The 17421-nt window shown below is 43.0% G+C and overlaps 3 protein-coding genes across 5 annotated transcripts; all 3 read right to left on the bottom strand.

Annotated features, from left to right (window-relative positions):
* Nucleotides 1-88: 88 nt before the first annotated feature.
* Nucleotides 89-7385, bottom strand: spag1a (sperm associated antigen 1a). Of its 3 annotated transcripts, none has more exons than XM_061814301.1 (8): nucleotides 7251-7385; nucleotides 5833-6227; nucleotides 4715-5045; nucleotides 3844-4001; nucleotides 3392-3533; nucleotides 2146-2272; nucleotides 1541-1679; nucleotides 89-1354 (listed from the first exon to the last, which is right to left on the bottom strand). In XM_061814301.1, exons 2-7 carry the CDS (start codon nucleotides 6155-6157, stop codon nucleotides 1545-1547), a joined length of 1218 nt encoding a protein of 405 aa, XP_061670285.1. In that variant the 5' UTR covers nucleotides 6158-6227; nucleotides 7251-7385; the 3' UTR covers nucleotides 89-1354; nucleotides 1541-1544. The 3 variants fall into 3 exon arrangements, with proteins under 3 accessions (XP_061670285.1, XP_061670274.1, XP_061670265.1); XM_061814290.1 differs by lacking the exon at nucleotides 7251-7385 and having other exon boundaries at nucleotides 4715-4867; nucleotides 4946-5045; nucleotides 5833-6487; XM_061814281.1 differs by lacking the exon at nucleotides 7251-7385 and having other exon boundaries at nucleotides 5833-6487.
* Nucleotides 7079-8095, bottom strand: polr2k (RNA polymerase II, I and III subunit K). The gene is made up of 4 exons (XM_061814420.1): nucleotides 7960-8095; nucleotides 7711-7779; nucleotides 7296-7388; nucleotides 7079-7203 (listed from the first exon to the last, which is right to left on the bottom strand). Exons 1-4 carry the CDS (start codon nucleotides 8009-8011, stop codon nucleotides 7181-7183), a joined length of 237 nt encoding a protein of 78 aa, XP_061670404.1. The 5' UTR covers nucleotides 8012-8095; the 3' UTR covers nucleotides 7079-7180.
* A 199-nt stretch (nucleotides 8096-8294) lies between these two features.
* Nucleotides 8295-16939, bottom strand: LOC133497987 (gasdermin-E-like). The gene is made up of 10 exons (XM_061814314.1): nucleotides 16683-16939; nucleotides 14206-14425; nucleotides 13386-13578; nucleotides 13116-13293; nucleotides 11843-11963; nucleotides 11515-11652; nucleotides 10312-10433; nucleotides 10101-10242; nucleotides 9933-10003; nucleotides 8295-9823 (listed from the first exon to the last, which is right to left on the bottom strand). Exons 2-10 carry the CDS (start codon nucleotides 14414-14416, stop codon nucleotides 9566-9568), a joined length of 1434 nt encoding a protein of 477 aa, XP_061670298.1. The 5' UTR covers nucleotides 14417-14425; nucleotides 16683-16939; the 3' UTR covers nucleotides 8295-9565.
* Between the last annotated feature and the right edge of the window lie 482 nt (nucleotides 16940-17421).

Genomic DNA, 17421 nt, shown 5'->3' with positions numbered 1-17421 from the left:
TAGTAGCACAGCTCTAAGTCTATACTTATTTTTTTTTTAAACATTTATCATATGTGCATAAGTGCTTTGTTGCTTATTTTCCATTTTGGGAAAGTTTTTTTTTTGTTTTTTTTTTTTGTCGTAGCCTTGCCTCGGGTCTGAACTTTTCTTGGGTTTGAATGTTATTTGAAAAACAAAAATGATATTCTCCATTTAGACAAACTCCATATGGAAGCTATGCAAAAAATATATAAAAATAAAAAAATATATACAGTATATATCAAGTCACTGGAATGGCATTTAGTTGCTTCTAATTTTGCCAAAGTTCCGATTCTTAGTCAAGTGTAGCAGTTATACAAAAAAAAAAAAAAGTCTTGTCATTTATAAGTTGGATTCTCCCCTGAATAATTTACATTTTATACATATTTCTGTATTCAAGGCCCTTTTTTCTCTCACAAATTAATTGCAAACAAGTGTCTGTTTGCCCCTTAGTGCCTTTTGGGGAAAGCTTTGCAAGTTTGTTTTTTGTCATCAAAACAAATCTCTCTGAATGCTAACACAGCAGTGATATTTTCATGGAAATTGGTTTATTTACAGCATATTTTTTTCCATTTGGGGGAAAGCATATATTTATTAATCATTGGCTTTGTAATGTGCATACGAATGCATATCTTTAAACAATAAACATTCGCAAATAAAGTCTCTTGTACTTTTAATATGTACACCTGTGCTATTTCCATAAAATATCTGCAGCGCCTCAGTGACCTTGGGAGAAAAAAAAAAAAAAGTTCAGTTGCCCGTTAATAAAATTTTCAATACATCCATTTTCTACACCACTTATCCACACCAGTGGCGTGGGTCTGTTGGAGCCTGTCCCGGCTAAATGAAGGGGTACACCCTGAACTGAACACACTCGGGCAATTTAAGTTTTTGGGATGGGGAAGGAAACCGGAGTGCCCGGAGAAAACCCACACAGGCACGCGGGAGAACATGCCAACTCCACACAGGTGATGCCGGATTTGAATTTAAAAGGCAAACCTAAGCTTTCCAAAGGGGAAAAAAAAAAAATATTTTTAAAGCCTCATTGAGTTGAAGTCTTGTGAAATTTGGCTCAGGATGATGCTTTCACTTTTGAGGCATTCTTTTCTGGAAAATTCCACTTCAGAGACTCCACAAAAGTAGGTTGCAGTCAAAATTCGGCGTATTGCATCGCAACACCAGGTGTAAATCTCGGTAAGGCACGCTAAAACCACCGCGGTTTGCACTCCACCCTCACGCTGACGACACTCCGCTCCGGTCTACGGTTTACTGCGATGAGTCGACAGCCGGCGTGGTTTTCACGCTTCGGCGAGAAGATTGCACCTTGTCGTCGCATCTGGAATACCCCCCCCCCCCCAAAAAAAAAAAAAAAAAAAGCCAAGAATCATTTAAAATTTAAGATCACTTCCTTCCATGTCTTGCGCTATCATATTTCTTTGCTAACATTATGAAAACAAAAGTTACAGTAATAGCAAGGCAACACTTGTATGTACAGAGCGGTTCGGTCACATTTGGGTCGTACCACTCTACGAGTGCGCCGCGTCGTCCACGAGGGTCTGTCTCAGCAGGGCGGTCACATCCAGCAGCTCCTGCTCGGCCTCCCCGACGTTGGGGTCCAGCCGGAGGACCTCCTCCAGGTCGCCGCTGGCCGACAGGTAGTCCTGGGCGGCGTGCGGGGGACAAATGGAGAACGGGTAAGAGCCCAGAACTGCAGTATTACCGTAATTCCCGGCCTACAGAGCGCACCTGGTTATAAGCCTCACCCAGAACATTTGTAAAGGAAATACCATTTGGTACATACATACGCCGCAGCTGTGTAAAAGCCGCAAGTGCCCACATTGAACCCCGAGATATTTACAAAGAAAGACAGTACACAGAAAGAGTTTTAACGCTAGCGCGGCGCGCTAACAGGGCCAGACCGGTAAACCTCACTTCCTCGGCGCATATATTCCACCAGTCTCACTCTTTACCTTTTCCGCTCGAGTGCCCCCTTGCGGCCGTTAGAAAAATGTACAAATTAGCCGCGTCACCGCATAAACCGCGGGGTTGAAAGCGTGTGGGGAAAAAAAGTCGCGGGTTGTAGGCCGGAAATTACGGTAGTTGCTGATGCGGTGAGGCGGCGGCCACCTTCAGACCCTTGTGGGCCAGCGCTCGTCTGTAGAAGGCTTTCTTGTTGGCGGGGTCCAGGCGGAGGGCCGAGTCGCAGTCCTGCTTGGCCTCCTGGAACCGGCTCAGCTTCAGCAGGCAGATGGCCCTGCGGGAGGTTCCCAAATGCGGGGAACGCGTTCAACAATGTGAGGGCATGGTAGATTTTCATGGTTGCTTTTGGAATTATTCAAGTTTTTTTTTCTCCATATATTAATTTGTACCATTTGAGAATATGTAATCCATTTCAGAATTGTCATACCAATATATCTTTTATATAAATATTTCAAATGTAGGATGGTTAGTGTTCTTAAAATGTGTGGACTACCACATTATTATTTATATATTAAAAATTTACTGTGACTGTTTTACTTCAGTTATTCAAATCATCTTTATTTTTACATTTTATTGACTTATTACTCATTTTGCACTCAGGAAAATATTGTTAACTACACGTTTTAAATCTAGCTTTTGGTCAAGGAGTTTATTTTATTTGTCATATGGAATTTCATGAAATGTAATCTATTTTTTTTATATTGTCATTTATGGACCTGAGAAACTTCAAGCTATCAATATTTTGTTTCATTTCATATGTACTTTTAAAAATATATTTTAATTTTATTTTTTTATTTCATATTTACTTTTTTACCGTTTAATATCAATATCTGTAAAGAAATTTGTGATAGTAATCATTTATTAAACTTCTATTTTATTATTATTTTGTCACATATACTTTTTAATTGTAATCATTTTCATAACATCTTTTGAATATTCTATTCTTATATCACTTCCATTCAATGTGATGTAATTTACTTTCAATATTGATGTGGACATTAAATGTAATAATCATCAGCATCCAGTTGACTTTAATACTATTTTATTAAATTGGATGTTATTTCATGTCATCCCATGTTATTTTTATATACCTTCACTTTGATACTTGAATTTAGTGTAACATGTATCTAGATATTTTTTTAATGTATTTGTAAGTAAAATGTATCATTTATTCATGGAATTCAATTTCACTAAAAAACATATCGATAGCCATTTAATCATATATAACTAATTTCATTTTATGTCATGTAGTATGACATATATACAACTTATTTGCATGGCTGTAGGCTCTGATTCACGTGCATTCAATTTTTATTTCATATCAATATTCATGACTGAGTCAAATTCATCGCCTAACGTACTGGATGGTATTTTGCAGGATTGCGTACTGCACCTGTTTGTGTACACGGCGCATTCGTCCGCTTTGAAGGCGAAACATTCGCTGTACTTGTCCAGCGCGTCCTCAAATCGATTCTTCTTCACCAGCTCGTCGCCTTCGCGTTTCAGCGCACCGAAGCGGCACTCCTGACGCCTGGCTAAAAAAAAAAAAAAACATAATTAAAAAAATACCCGACTGCTGAAAAAAAAAGTCCGTGGTAGAGAATAGAACAGAATAGATAGAATAATAGAATAATCATCGTCGTCGTCGGGAGCCGAGTCATGTGACAGACGCACTCCAGGAGGTAACCTGACCCGGCTGCTTCCATTACAACAACACTATGTAACTCCTTCCCCTGTGCATTATTAATGTGTGGCATTTTACACACTGTCCAAAACCTTTAACGCACACAAACGGAGGTCATTAAAAAAATGTAAAAAAATAATATGTGACGTGACGTGACGGACCTTCCTCGCGCAAGGCCCGGGCCGCCCTCGCTCGGGCCTCCTGGACGCTGGCGGGTTTCTCGCGGTGTTCCCGCTGCGCCGACAGCGACACGGCGGGGATCTCCGGGAGTTTGGAGCGCCACTCGGGCCCGTCCTGCTCGATGAGCATCCTGGTGATCCTGAACACACCCAAAGACGCCCAGAAAGGGGTTGAAATCCCACCGGATTTCAATTAAAGAAATTTGATAAACTGACAGTTTTGGGGCCCAATTAGATTTTTTTTTTTTTTTTTTTTTAAATCATGAATGGCTGTAATCAATGTAGATTTATTAGTTTTGGTGAGAGCGTTGGCCTCACAGCTTTGAGGACCAGGTTCGAATCCCCGCCTCGCCTATGTGGAGTTTGCATGTTCTCCCCGTGCCTGCGTGGCTTTTCTCCGGGCACTCCGCTTTCCTAAATCATGCAACATTAATTGGACACTCTAAAATTGCCCATAGGTGTGATTGTGAGTTTCACTGTTTGTCTCTATGTGCCCTGTGATTGGATGGCAACAAGTTCAGCTGGGATAGGTTCCAGCAGTCCTGTGACCCTTGTGAGGATAAGCAGCTAAGAAAATGGACGGGTGGCTATTCTAGTTTTAAATATCATGGTGCAACCTAACTCATTTTTGTTTGGGCGCCACGGTGGGTCAGCTGGTAAAAGCGTTGGCCTCACAGTTCTGAGGTCCCAGGTTCGAATCCCGGCCTCGCCTATGTGGGGTTTGCATGTTCTCCCCGTGTCTGTGTCGGTTTCCTCCCACATCCCAAAAACATGCAACATTAATTGGACACTCTAAATTGCCCCTAGGTGTGATTGTGGGTGTGGCCGTTTGTCTCGATGTGCCGCCGCTCACCTGTGGACGCCGTCGTGCGCCACCTGCACGCCGGGGTCCAACTGCAGGACGGTTTTGTAATCCACGTACGCCTTGCGGTAGCGCTCCAGCGACTCGTGGGCCGTGGCTCTGCGCAGCAAGGCCTTCAGGTGGTACGGCTGCAGCTGCAGGGCCCTAAAGGGATCACACACACACACAATCCGTTGGAGCTCGCCGTTTACCAGATCCCAAAACCTCCCCACACGCAAGTACTTGGTGCAGTCCTCGATGCAGTCGGCGCTGTTGCCGTCCTTCAGGTAGCACGCGGCCCGGTTGGAGTACAGAACGCACAAGTCTTCTGGGTTGCTGACACCTGTGAGATGAATTTACAATTGAGTTTTCTTTGGGAGTGAAGCGCAAAATGTGACTTGTTAAAGACTTGAGTGAATTTCACTAGCAAGACATTTTTCAATTAAAGTTATTATCTTCCAGGTTTTGGGACACATCAAAGACAATATAGCCCTCAGTGACTTTAAGGTCAAGCTTTTCGTGAACGCCAACGACAAATATGACAAATCAGTGAATACAACTTTTTCCCTGTAAACCTCAAATACAATTTTGTCTTCTTTCAACCTGGCGTTCAGATTTCTATATCAAGACAAGCTTATCTCAAATGAACGCAACGTACTGGTTTTTGTGAGTGTCAAGACGCTTTGAACCTAATGAACTGTATATGTTTTTGTAAATACTATAACAAAGAAATTTTGTCCGAATTTCATAGACGATGACAAATCTAAACGAAGGTACGGGTCAAGATGCTTTCCTACTGACTGAACTTAAAGTACTTGTTTGGATTTGTCAAACTAAGTTTTAAATTAACTTAGCTTCTTTTCTTAATTACATTAAAACAATTATCTTTATTGAATGTAATGTCCAGTTTTGTGGTAAACGTCAAAAGAGTTTCGTCTTCAATGAACCTAACGGTTTTTTGAAAACCTCAATTTAGTCTGGAATCGTCCACGTTTTTATTTTAACCTTTGAGAATCTTTTAATATTACATTTTAAAATTTCAATTAACCTGACTTACAGGTCTTGAGTAAACAACCTACCACCCCCCCCCCCACCCCCGCAAAAAAAATTGGGAGTGTCTGTCACCTGACCTGCTTGAGCGCAGCCGTCAATGGCCTCGGTGTACTTGTCCAGGGCGTCGGCAAACTGTCCGTGCTTGAAGAGGTGGTTTCCCTCGTTCTTGATGCGGGCCAGGTGGGGAGGGAGACCCCCAGCCGGAGCGTCCAGGTAACTTTTGTCCACCGGCTGACAAAGGCTTTCCTCCGGGCCCCCCGCGGGAATCCTTTCAGCTTTCCCATTGGCCACCTCCTTGGAGCCGCTCCCGTTCCCCGTCCCCCCACCTGCCGACGCGGCGGTCTGCTCCGGTCCGGATCCCCCGCGCCTCCTGCCGGGGGGGTTCTGTTGTGCGTTCCCCATGGCTGCGCCGCCTCTGCAGTGCGTCCTTCCTCTTCCTCCTCCTAAGCTCTCAAAGCCGCAGCAGCTCCATCTGGACAGGGGGTGGGGGTAGGGGGTTCCGTTAGAATACACCCCCTGGATGACGTGACGTGTGTGGGAGGTGCCAGGACTGTTTAGTGCTGAATGCAGAGGGACGCCTCTCAGTGGATCCCTTCTTGATAAGATAAAAATAAATACAGACATCTTACTTTAATATCACTGTGCAACTGTTTTTTCCCCATTACTAGTAATGAGAAATGTATTTAAGTTCACTCTTTTTCAGAAATTCCTTAAAAATGCTAAAAGGGGAAAATAATTTTATTAAAAATGGTTTAATTTACTGTGATACCAGGTGTGTCCAAGTTGTACAAATACAAATCTGTGGACTGCCAGCATGTGTCCTTGATGAATTAAAAAAAAAAAAAAAACAGGTTCAGTGATTTTTTTTTTTCCATTTTTAAATCAATCAAATACTTTAAAATCCACTACTATTTTGTGTGGAGTTAAAAAATATATTTTTAACAATTTAAATATAAATTTGTAAATCAATTTAAAAAAATACAAAACCAAATTGACTGTGTATGCCACCACTAGATTCTGCCTTGATACGACTAACAATTAATCGTGTTGCATAAAATTTAAAATTTACAAATTCTAAAACAAATAAAATATTTACTCAGTGTCCAAACAATTTAAATACTCAAGTGCATTAATCAAGTCCTTATTGAATTTTTTTAATGCTAAAAGGTGAATATTTTATGCAATGATATGGTGGAAGAGATATGTTTTGCTAGTGCTCATGATACTGTATATAATGTAACTCATTCTATTGTTGTTTTATTTATTTTTTGGAGTCATAAAACTACATCAAAATTTCCAAACAAAAAAACTGAAGGAATACAGTTTAGTTTTGGGAAATCAGAGTTGCCAAATTTATTCACATGGTCACACACAATTATGGGTAAAAGAAAAAAAACTGCATGAAGAAAAAAAATCCAGCCCGCTTCAACGTGCATCAAAAACAACCACTGTGAATCAAAAGTTAAGGAAGGATGCTGATATTATTCATACGTACATCAAAATGCATGACTTGTTATGATGCAAACCCTAAAAAGGATACATCTGTTTGTCCGCTTCTTGTACATGATCCTGTAGCCGCAATCCCGGCACCGGATTGGATCACGGGCCTTGATTTCGTTTTCAGTGTGGCACTCTGCAGACACAAAGAAAACATCAATAACTACAGAACACACTTTCTGTATAAATGACACATACATAACCCCAAAACCTGACGTTGAAGTGAGATGCCTAGCAATGCATTTAATAGTTGAAATGTAGAATGAGACAGTTGGACTTGAAATGACAGGTCGACTGGAAAAATGAGTAAAGACAAGGCAAATGTATATAATATCTCTTAACTCGGAAACTCTTCGGCGTCCATACCCTTTTCTAGCTCAAATATGGAATCAGTATATATGTCACACCACTTCATTGAATTATTCAATACAGTTCTGAAGGGGGAAAAGACACGTTACCTCCACAAATATAAAACATAGGCTGCTGCCTCGGTGGTTGCACATCTTGCTGGGACTCCATTTTGTGTACTAAAAATAAGTAGGACGTATGTTAGCACAACATGCTATCAACGGCGGCACATTCGGCATCATGTCGCCCTCACAACAATTTAATATAGGGAAAAATATCATTAAGCCTGATTAAATTAAATGTGAAACTACAGTAGACGTCAAATAAGCACCTAAATTAAACAAAATTGTGGTGTTTACCAGCGAGCTTAGCTTTTCGGCTTCCTTCTCGACAACGCTGTCTTCTGCGCATGCGTAGTGCTTCTGCTTGCCACCGAGCAAAGTGGCTTGTGATTGGTCAGAAATAAAATCACGCCGAAGTTAGCGGAAGTTGTCGTTCCATGATTTAAAAAAAACAAAAATTATTGAACACCCCAGTTGGTAAAAACGATGATGATTGAAACACGCACACCCTTTATAATTATACATAAAATTGGTTTGGAATAAGTTATGTTTTTCAGTCGTGTGGACTTGTCTGAAAGCAACGTGGAAGTAAAGTGACGCAAAAAAAAACCAATGAAATCCTAAGGGATTTATTTTTTTTAAATACAGTGGAGTCTATTTTAGTGTTTTTGTATGATATACTGTATTGTTTTAAATGTACGAAAACACTAACATGGACATCGAATGGTGTTGTCATCGGAACGGAGCGTCCACAACAGGGCGTTTCCTTCTGAAGGCCGTGAGGCCTGGATCAAGTTGGGTACTTGTTGAAAAAGATGAAATTAAAATGTTCTTTCAGCCAAATCTTAAATAACAGGGACACCTGAAAAACTGAATCCACCTGTGAACGTTTTTCCTTGAAGTCACATCATACATATTCAGATTCATATATCACTCAGTTATCCATGAAACAATCATGATCAATAGATATTGATTAAGATTCATCGAAAACTTGTTTTCCGTTCGACTCTATGGGAAAAGCTTTTAAAACCTATAATTCATCAAACAAGAACTTCGCGATGAGTGCACAGGAATGGCAGCTTCATATATGGAGTCATAGTTAATATATAAAATATAAATAAGTCAAAACATTCCATATTATGGAATTAGATACATTCATTCTGATAAATATTTGTAAAGTACTCTCGAGTAAAAAGTAGCTTCAATAAAATTAGAACGCCACCTTGGCAAGAAATCTATAATAGCTTTTTAGCATATTTTGGTATAAGTGTGATGATGCACTTTAGCGTGCATTACATGTTAAGTAGTTATTTAAAAAAAAAAAGAAATAAAGAAATAATGTCTCTCAACCTTACTCACAGCTATAGTTATTACTCCAGAAAATATTATTACGTCAATGGTCTTATCCTTAACTTTCCTCTAAGAATCTCTCTGTATAAAGAACGAGCCTATTAAGTTGTTTTAGTACATAAAATATCAATAGGAATACATGTAAAAACACTCCATGTTGTACTAAAACGATATAAACGAGTGACATTTTACATAAATACATCATTTCCTCCTTCAAGAAAGTAGTTGTACTCCTGCAATTCCCAACAACAGTGCCGAGAGAGATCATCAGATGTACCGCAAGAACTGATCCTATTTCACTTGATTTGTCTGAAAATTGTGACTACAACCCCCCCCCCCCAAAAAATTGCCATTTTTCATCTATCTTCACCAGTTGCCATTCATTCAATTGAATATACAAATAAAGACCAAATATTGATTCTGAACTGCTCCAGAAGATCGACATGGCACGGTTGCTTGAGATTTACATATACATACATATACATAATATTTTATATTGTCAATTATGTACTGTGAATCAATAACTGTTGGGAAATACTGTTATAGTCTGGACCTAAACAAAATAGGGGGGAATATCCTGTTTTTGTCCACTGCACAGCAGAGACAGTCCATAAGCGCTGAGGCGGAGGACCAAGACGCGCACTTCATTTTTTCCGCCCGTCTCCAAGCACAGCCGGTCGCCGTCGACCGTCAGCGTCGCGCCGACGGTGCTGAGGAGCTCCTCTGCCCGCTGGAACGCTTCTTTCTCCCACAGCGGCGTGGGAAGTGACTGAATGCAGACGGGACGGTTGCTCTCCGGCAACAGGCTCATCTGGAGAACGAGGAGATGAGTGACGGTCAATTTTGTTGCACCGCCCACTTGTGATTTAGGAGTCACACTCAGTCAACGGGGATGACGAGCAGTTCTTGGAACTACTAACCAGGCCGCTGAAGGCTTCAAAGAACCCAGGCTGACTGTCAGACAGGAGGTTTAAAGTTTCATCAGGCAGCTCTGCAAAACAAAACCAAAAAAACCCCAAGAGAACACAACATAAGACTGCTCCGAGTTTTACAGGGAAGTGCGCTTGAGGACGGAATTTTCCGCTCACCTTCCAACGCGCTGACTAACAGATGGGCAGCATTCAGGGGAGGAGGAGCGCTGTCGACGCTGTCCGGTAGTTTGGTTGGACCGCCTGTGAGTTCCTCCTGCTGCGTCGCGTCAGGGGTCGCGCTAACGCACTCCGCCTCGAGCTGGAAGGCAGAAAACAAAGGGTGGACCTCGGCTTTTCCGCGGTGGTCACCGTACGAATATCCACTCACCGCGCGCTGCAGATGTGTGAGGGTCACTCTGTCCCTCAGAATCACTTGCAGTTTGCAGAACAAGGCCCAGCGGGTTGCTTGGGAAAGCTCCGCGAGTGGAGAGAAGTCTTCCACCTGAGATCCTAAAACAGCATGAACGCACACGTTAAGACAGATATAAAGCGCTGACCTGACTGACGAGTTTCATGCGTAGTGTCCGAGCTCTTAACTCAGTTTACAGTGTACCCTCGCAGAGTCCTCCTCTACAACACGGCTGTCAAACTCATTTTTGTCGCGGGCCACATTGGAGTTACGATTTCCCTCAGAGGGCCCGTTGTGACTGTGAATCTGTGAAAATCTTTCGCCTTGCGATATTTACGGATGAACTCTATGAGCTCGTTTTGAATCAGAAATCAAGCGTAATGTGTTTTTCAACTATTGTTCATGTTTGGCAACTTAAAAATGCGTGCACTATCTCAAATTTGAAATGTTGTTAGATTATCACAAAAATCATGGAAGTTGATATGCATGATTTGCCTTCGCGGGCCACATAAAATCATGCGGCGGGCCAGATGCAGCCCCTGGGCCTTGAGTTTGACACCTGTGCTCTACAAGATCCTGTAGTAAGTAAAGTCTTTTTTTTTTTTTTTTTTGCTTCAATAGTGGCAAATCCATACCATCAAACTCTATCCTACTTCCAGTCTAAACAATGAGGAAGAGGCACCAGGCCACTTCCCTTTTGGTCGCTTAGCAACTAGCAACAGACGGGCCAAGCATCAGTTGCCACAGGATGAGTGAGACAAAAAGGGATTTTTAAAAAACAAATTCTCTTTCTAATTAAACATTGATCTGACTTTTATTTATTTTAATTTAAAAAAAAAGAGTGTACATGGCAGTGTTTAGGCTACTAGTCATCTATGACTTGTAAATTTGCTGGACTCATCAATTTGGAGTGCAGACGCAATAATTAGTTTAAAATGTCTTTGCATACTAATTTTACTTTTAACATTCTCTTTAAAAGAGAGAGGAAACGCCAGTTGCTGAAAAAAAAGCTGGAGTCGTTCATAATTTGTCAGCGTAGGGGCAGGGAAAAGGAGAAGCTGGAACATATTGATTGATGCCCAAGTAAAGTTTCACTTCCCTTCTGAAATAATGGCCATTGTACGAGCGTCAACAGTGAGGAGTTTAAGATGAACTAAGTAAAGCTCGTGAATGGACACGAACCATTTTCCTGTGGCTGTTCTGGAATATTCTCATCAAGGCACCTCCCATCCGTTACGTCCAGGTCTTCCTGAGAGCACCACGAGCTCACCGTATCCGCCTCAAACCCCCCTCCGATCGATCCAGGACACAGGCAGATATCTGAAAATGAGACGCGCACAGACGCAAATAGCCTCACAAAACGAACGACTCATCAATCTTGATAGAATGTGTGACATCTAATAATTCATAAGGAGAAAGTGACAATTGCGGTTGTTCCGTGTGATTCTGGGAAACAAGTTGAACTTGCAGCAAAGTGCCAGAATGAAGAAGTGGTTTTTGCGACACTCACTATAGTGGCCGTCTTTTTTAATTTCTAGTTCCAGGACGCTGTATGCAATGACCACGTCGGCGGGGATCGTCAAGGAAACGTCGCTGTCGGTATCGATGTCGTTGTGCTCCTTGATGCAGACCTGAAATGACGGACGCGCATTTAATATCAACAAAAATCCCATTTTTATGTCACCCCGTAAACCAGAAACCACCACTCTTATCGGTCCTTGTCGGTCATTAAAGGGGAAATCCAGTGGTATGAATGAACAATGTATCCAATAGGTCATGGAATATGTACATTATTTTGACAATGTGATGTTGAATCTGCTCTCGTTTAATAGTGTTTTGACAAGATTTTTATTGACAGATATGAATTTTCAAGGGCGCTGTCGTTTTCGTGAGTCACATGACCTACGTGCGCGGATGCGACGTGTACCGTGCCAAGGCAAAGGCTCGATTACATGGGACACCATTTATGCCCAGCCGCCGATTTCTCGGATTTATCCTCATCTGATGAAGAAATAGAAATAAATAACCTCGGCCGCCACTGAAGCTCGGCTAAAGACCTCCGCTGCCGCTGAACCTCGGTTAACGGCCTCCCCGGATGCCATCATCAGACTCCGTGAGCTTCAGCGGTGGCGGAGTCCTTTATCCAAGCTTTGGTGGCGGCGGAGGCCGTTAGTCTAGCTTCGGCGTCTGGGGCTAACGGCCTCCACCGCCACCAGTGCTCGCTCGTCAGACTCGCCCGTCCGAAGAACCATCCGCGGCTGCCGGCCCGGAGCTCCCGGGACCTTTGTTTACGCACTTATGCCGCGCGTAGGCCTCCGACTAGCCAGACTTCGGGGTCATTCCGCCCGAAAAACCATCTGAATATTCAACATTAATTCCAGCCACAGGTTCAAATCTGTATGGAAGTATTCCTTTGTCTTCCCGATCAACCGATACTGCTATTTCTTCATCAGATTAGGATAAATCCGAGAAATCGGCACTGGGCAGAAACGGTGTCCGATGTAATCGAGCCTTTGTTGCGGCACGTCACATCCACGCATGTAGATCATGTGACTCGGGAAAATGGCAGCGCCCCTGAAAATTCGTAATTGTTGCTAAGAATCTTCTCAAAACACTATTAAATGAGAGCGGATTTAACATCACATTCTCAAAATAAAGTACATATCACCTGATCTATTGGATACACTGTTCATGCAAAATATTGGATTTCCCCTTGAAAACAACAAAATTAGATCGGACCTCGGCGCAGTATCGTACGGTTCTCGGACGCGCAAGGCGCTCACCTTCATGTTGGCCACCAGCTCACCTAACAGTCCCACAACGGCCCGAAAGGCACACTGCTCCTTTTTGGTCTCTGTGACGGTGCAAGCGGCGCTGGTCAGGATCCTCTCTTTGACGATGGCCAGAACGTCAGAGCGCTTCTCGAGCTGCTGCACCAGCACGTGGTCCATGTCCACCAGCCTACCGCCAAGTACAGATGAATCTGTACCGCGTGTGTGTGTGCTCACAGCCACAGTAACAAGACACTCGTGAATGCAGGAATTATTTGGCACCTCTTGTTCGAGTCCTCTAACAACTTCACCACATTCAGTTCCTCTTTCTGCAGGCTGCCAAAGTCCGACAGGAGTTTGGATGAGCCCAGGCCCTCCAGCGTCAGGCCCACGGAGCCGGCCTCGGCGTCCAGCTTGCCAGAGATTTTGTCTCCGAAATTGCCCGTGTAGTCCAGGAATTCTCTCTTGGACACAACTGAAGCACACATAAGCATGAAGTATTTGTAACTTTTCAAATTCAAGCCTCTGTGGTTGCACGGTACATTGTTGTTGCGGGTACAATGACTAAATGGGGATGCAATTGGGATTTTCGGGAAAACAAATGCAACATAAAACACCAGCGCTGGATGTGTTTCTCTCTTTCTTGGGCTTTTAATTAAAAAAAGAAGGAGCCTCTACGTGGGGTGTATATGGGGAACGTGAGAACAAAAAGAAAATAACATTACTGTGTTTTTATACTCAGTTCTACTAAGTACTTAATTGTGAAAGTTACTTACATGTTCAATCAAACCACATCAATGATTCTCATGAACGTCCACTAGCTCAACGCTAACACCTAATAGGAAACGCCACAGACCGGCTAACGGAAATTAGCATAGATGTTACTGAATTCTAAACCTTCAAAAGAATAAACAAATACTTGTGAAAATATTCACATGCATATAATCACTCCATGTTACAGCGTAATGCATAATCTGCGATATACAGTAATATAGGAGGGTGATTGATAAGCAGGGATATACTGTACAGTATTTGGATTTCACTGGACTTGTATTTCGTCCAAAAAAAAAAAAAAAAAAGAACACAAGTAACACCTACATACCAGGTGTAAGCTTCTTATCGCCCAGCAGCAAATCCCCGAGCTTGAAATCTGTCGGTTGGTATTTGGGCCTCTGCCAGAACCAGACGCGCTTGCGTTTGACCACCAGGGCCATCGGAAGTAATTTGGAGGAGTCATTCATCCGGGACACGTGGATGAGGCTTCCCTCCGGGTCAACCTGACGGACGAAGCTGGAAGTGGCCTTGGAAAACATGACGGGGAACTGTGGAAAGAAAAAAAAAGTGGTGGGAGCAATTTTCAAATGACCCCCCCGAAGAAGCTCAACGAAGTATATGAAGAAGTTGGTCGCATTCTAAAGTTCCCTGTTATTAATATAGTCGGAAGAGAAATTAAAGAGAAACGCACATGTGCTGTGCTTATTTTATTATTATTATTTTTTTTTTTCCGCAGGCTCATATTTCAAAGGCCAAAGGGAGCTGAAGCGTAAATTGAGCTCCAGTCTTGTGATCGTTGCTTTGTTCGAGAAATCAGCCAAAAAGACGGTTTATCGGAATGTGAAATCGAAAGCGGCAAATTTTTCCCCAAGAGGGAAAAAACAAATACCGCTACTAGTTACTACAATATCGTGTATGTAATATCCAATATGCTGTACTGACTTACTGACTAACCAAATGTGTCTCCTTTTTTTTTTTTTTTTTTAGGTCCACACGGCACAAAAGCTAATTCACATTCCTTTACTGACCTACTTGCAGGGTTATTTTGAGCCACATTGAAATTTTGGATGTTTACAACAGGCAACAAGGTGGCCTGGTGGCTTCAATTTTTGCCTCAGAGTTCGAAGGATCGGCGTTTGAACCTAGGCCAACGAACCAGTCCAGGTTGTGCCCCGCCTGTCACCCAAAAGTTAGTTCAGGAGAGGATCCAGCTCAGTCCGTTATACCCCAGTCAGGTTGCAAGTTCACGTTTCCTCACTACAGTATAAAACATCCATCCATCCATTTTCTTTGCTGCTTATCCTCACGAGGAGTGCTGGAGCTGTCAACGGGCAGGAGGCAGGGGTACACCCTGAAGTGGTTGCCAGCCAATCGTAGGGCACATCGAGACAAACAGTCGCACTCACAGTCACACCTAGGGGCAATTTAGAGTGTCCAATAAATGTTGCGTGTTTTTGGGATGTGGGAGGAAACCGGAGTGCCCGGAGAAAACCCATACAGGCACGGGGAGAACATGCAAACTCCACACAGGCGGGGCTGGGATTGAAATCGGGTCCTCAGAACTGTGAGGCCAACGCTTTACCAGCTGACTCACTGTGCCGCCCACTATAAAACAATTTGACAAAATATTTGTCTTTTATAAGTAAACATGTGGCACAAGATGCTGACACATTTTCCTGTTGTGCCAGGTGAGTTCAGACGAGCTCCAAAAGAAAAAAAAAAGGGCACTTCCGTCATCCTGGCCAAAATTGAAGGAAGTGGCAAAAGGGATGGTGCTTGAGCACCACTTGGGGTTAATCTGTCCATGTGCCTGATAGCAACTATAGTTTATTGCACATTTAGCAGTCTGCACGGATTTATACGTTTAATAATCAAAGTCTCTGGTAAGCAGTTTTTGTCATCGTATATGGTAAAACGTTGATTATAAACTGAATCCAGATGATGTACGAATCATGATGCTGCCGCTCCAGCCCGGGCTAATTGGGAGGCACACACCTGCGCCTCATGCGGGCTGGTTATCCCCAAGTATATATAGGACCCCGATGACGACTGGTTCTCGGCCAGATCGTTGAGGTCCGTGTCCCGTTCCAGCACTCTCGAATCCCTGTTCGTGCCGTAAGCCTGACTCCTTTGACACTCCTGCCTGCCCGCTCACCTGCTCCCTTCCCCCGACGTCCCAACTACCGCTGCCCCGCCTGACTGCCTGCCCGATCCCCGACCATTGAATAATAAACGTTTTTCCCCAAACTACCTTGCATCTCCCGAGTCCTGCATTTGGGTCCTACCTCCGTTCCGATGGGTCGTGACAGTACGCGGCACCGAATGCGGTTATAGTCTGCGTTTATAGTGTTGTTGGCTTCTAGAATCGCAACGACATAATTTGGTTTTTAAGAGGTGTCTTGAATCAAGGAATTCCCCTCTCACAAAACCACGCAGAGCCCACCCCCCATTACATATTTGCATCTTTTTCAAATGCAACCTTCAATTGCAATCATCCCATTCGAACCACAATAAGTCGAAAGTGTTTTTTCTTTGAACTATTCGAATCAACAAATGAGAGTTGCTACTTTTCACAATTACATCTACGACTATCCCACATGAACGCACACACATTCACACAGTTCGATTCCGGGCAGCCCCTCGCGCGCGTACCACAGCTCCACTCGTGACTGCGACCTTCACATTAAATGGCAAAACAACTCCTTGGAAACAGAGCAAACACGAATAGCGAACACAAGAGCACACTTTGTAGACCTTTCGTCAACCCAAAAGAAGTTGATCATGAAGTTGTTATCGATTACTTACGTTGTACGCCTTGCTCGAAGGTCAATTGCGACGTCGCCGTTAAATCTCCGCTTTTTAACAAATTCCGAGGGAGTGAAAGTTGTCCACTGGGCTTATTTTGGTGGGGCTTGCTCACAGGGTTATTAGAAAATGGTGGGAGCGGCGGGATGAGGCTGCGGGAAAACTAACTGGCAGTGACAGTTTTTCTGCGCTGCCCCCTCCCACTTTGCTGCAATCGCTTTTTGAACATCAAGTTGAATGGCAGTGATGTGATTTTTGAGGAGTTGGAAGACAGCACGCTGGGGATTTTTTTGTGGGTTGCCACTACCTTGTGTGTAAGAAAGAACGAAAATGGGGCACAGGAAGGAAATAGTTCACCAACCAGCCTGAGAACGTCGTCAAAACTTTCTTGCGCGCCAAAAGTGGACGGAGAACACAATCTGGCTTTGAACTGAGCTTCTTATGTACGCCCCCTGAAATGAGTACGTGGACTGTATTTGACATCACCATTCATGTCAATGAAATTGACATATTTCACCCGGATTTGGGAAGAACTAATAAGATCAGAAATGTAGTTGTGTGTACTACTGTAAAATGACACACGCCAACTGGTATTTAATACTTTTTTTTTTACAAAAGCCTTTGTTTGTAACGACGGCTTCAAGACACCGTTATGACACCGTCCGCTACTCACACCTTTCCAATGATACCTTTTTGAAGGACTGAACCTTTTATTAGGACTGAAAAAGTTGATTTTCAT

The sequence above is a fragment of the Syngnathoides biaculeatus genome, chromosome 1 (assembly GCF_019802595.1).
Source record: "Syngnathoides biaculeatus isolate LvHL_M chromosome 1, ASM1980259v1, whole genome shotgun sequence".
Classification (NCBI taxonomy): domain Eukaryota; kingdom Metazoa; phylum Chordata; class Actinopteri; order Syngnathiformes; family Syngnathidae; genus Syngnathoides; species Syngnathoides biaculeatus.
The sequence above is the reverse complement of the archived record's forward strand: the minus strand, read 5'-3'. Positions and strand labels throughout refer to the sequence as shown.

Excerpts from the sequence above, each read along its gene's own strand:
- LOC133497987 (XM_061814314.1), bottom strand. The coding sequence starts at position 14,416 with ATGTTTTCCAAGGCCACTTCCAGCTTCGTCCGTCAGGTTGACCCGGAG. Across the intron at positions 11,653-11,842 it reads TAAAAAAGACGGCCACTATA|ATATCTGCCTGTGTCCTGGA; the intron begins GTGAGTGTCGCA and ends TCTCATTTTCAG. Across the intron at positions 10,004-10,100 it reads GTTAGTCAGCGCGTTGGAAG|AGCTGCCTGATGAAACTTTA; the intron begins GTGAGCGGAAAA and ends TTTGTTTTGCAG.
- polr2k (XM_061814420.1), bottom strand. The coding sequence starts at position 8,011 with ATGCGCAGAAGACAGCGTTGTCGAGAAGGAAGCCGAAAAGCTAAGCTC. Across the intron at positions 7,780-7,959 it reads CCGAAAAGCTAAGCTCGCTG|TACACAAAATGGAGTCCCAG; the intron begins GTAAACACCACA and ends ACTTATTTTTAG. Across the intron at positions 7,389-7,710 it reads TATGTTTTATATTTGTGGAG|AGTGCCACACTGAAAACGAA; the intron begins GTAACGTGTCTT and ends TTGTGTCTGCAG.
- spag1a (XM_061814281.1), bottom strand. The coding sequence starts at position 6,379 with ATGTCTGTATTTATTTTTATCTTATCAAGAAGGGATCCACTGAGAGGC. Across the intron at positions 3,534-3,843 it reads CCGGGCCTTGCGCGAGGAAG|CCAGGCGTCAGGAGTGCCGC; the intron begins GTCCGTCACGTC and ends TTTTTTTTTTAG. Across the intron at positions 2,273-3,391 it reads TGCGCCGTGTACACAAACAG|GGCCATCTGCCTGCTGAAGC; the intron begins GTGCAGTACGCA and ends AACCTCCCGCAG.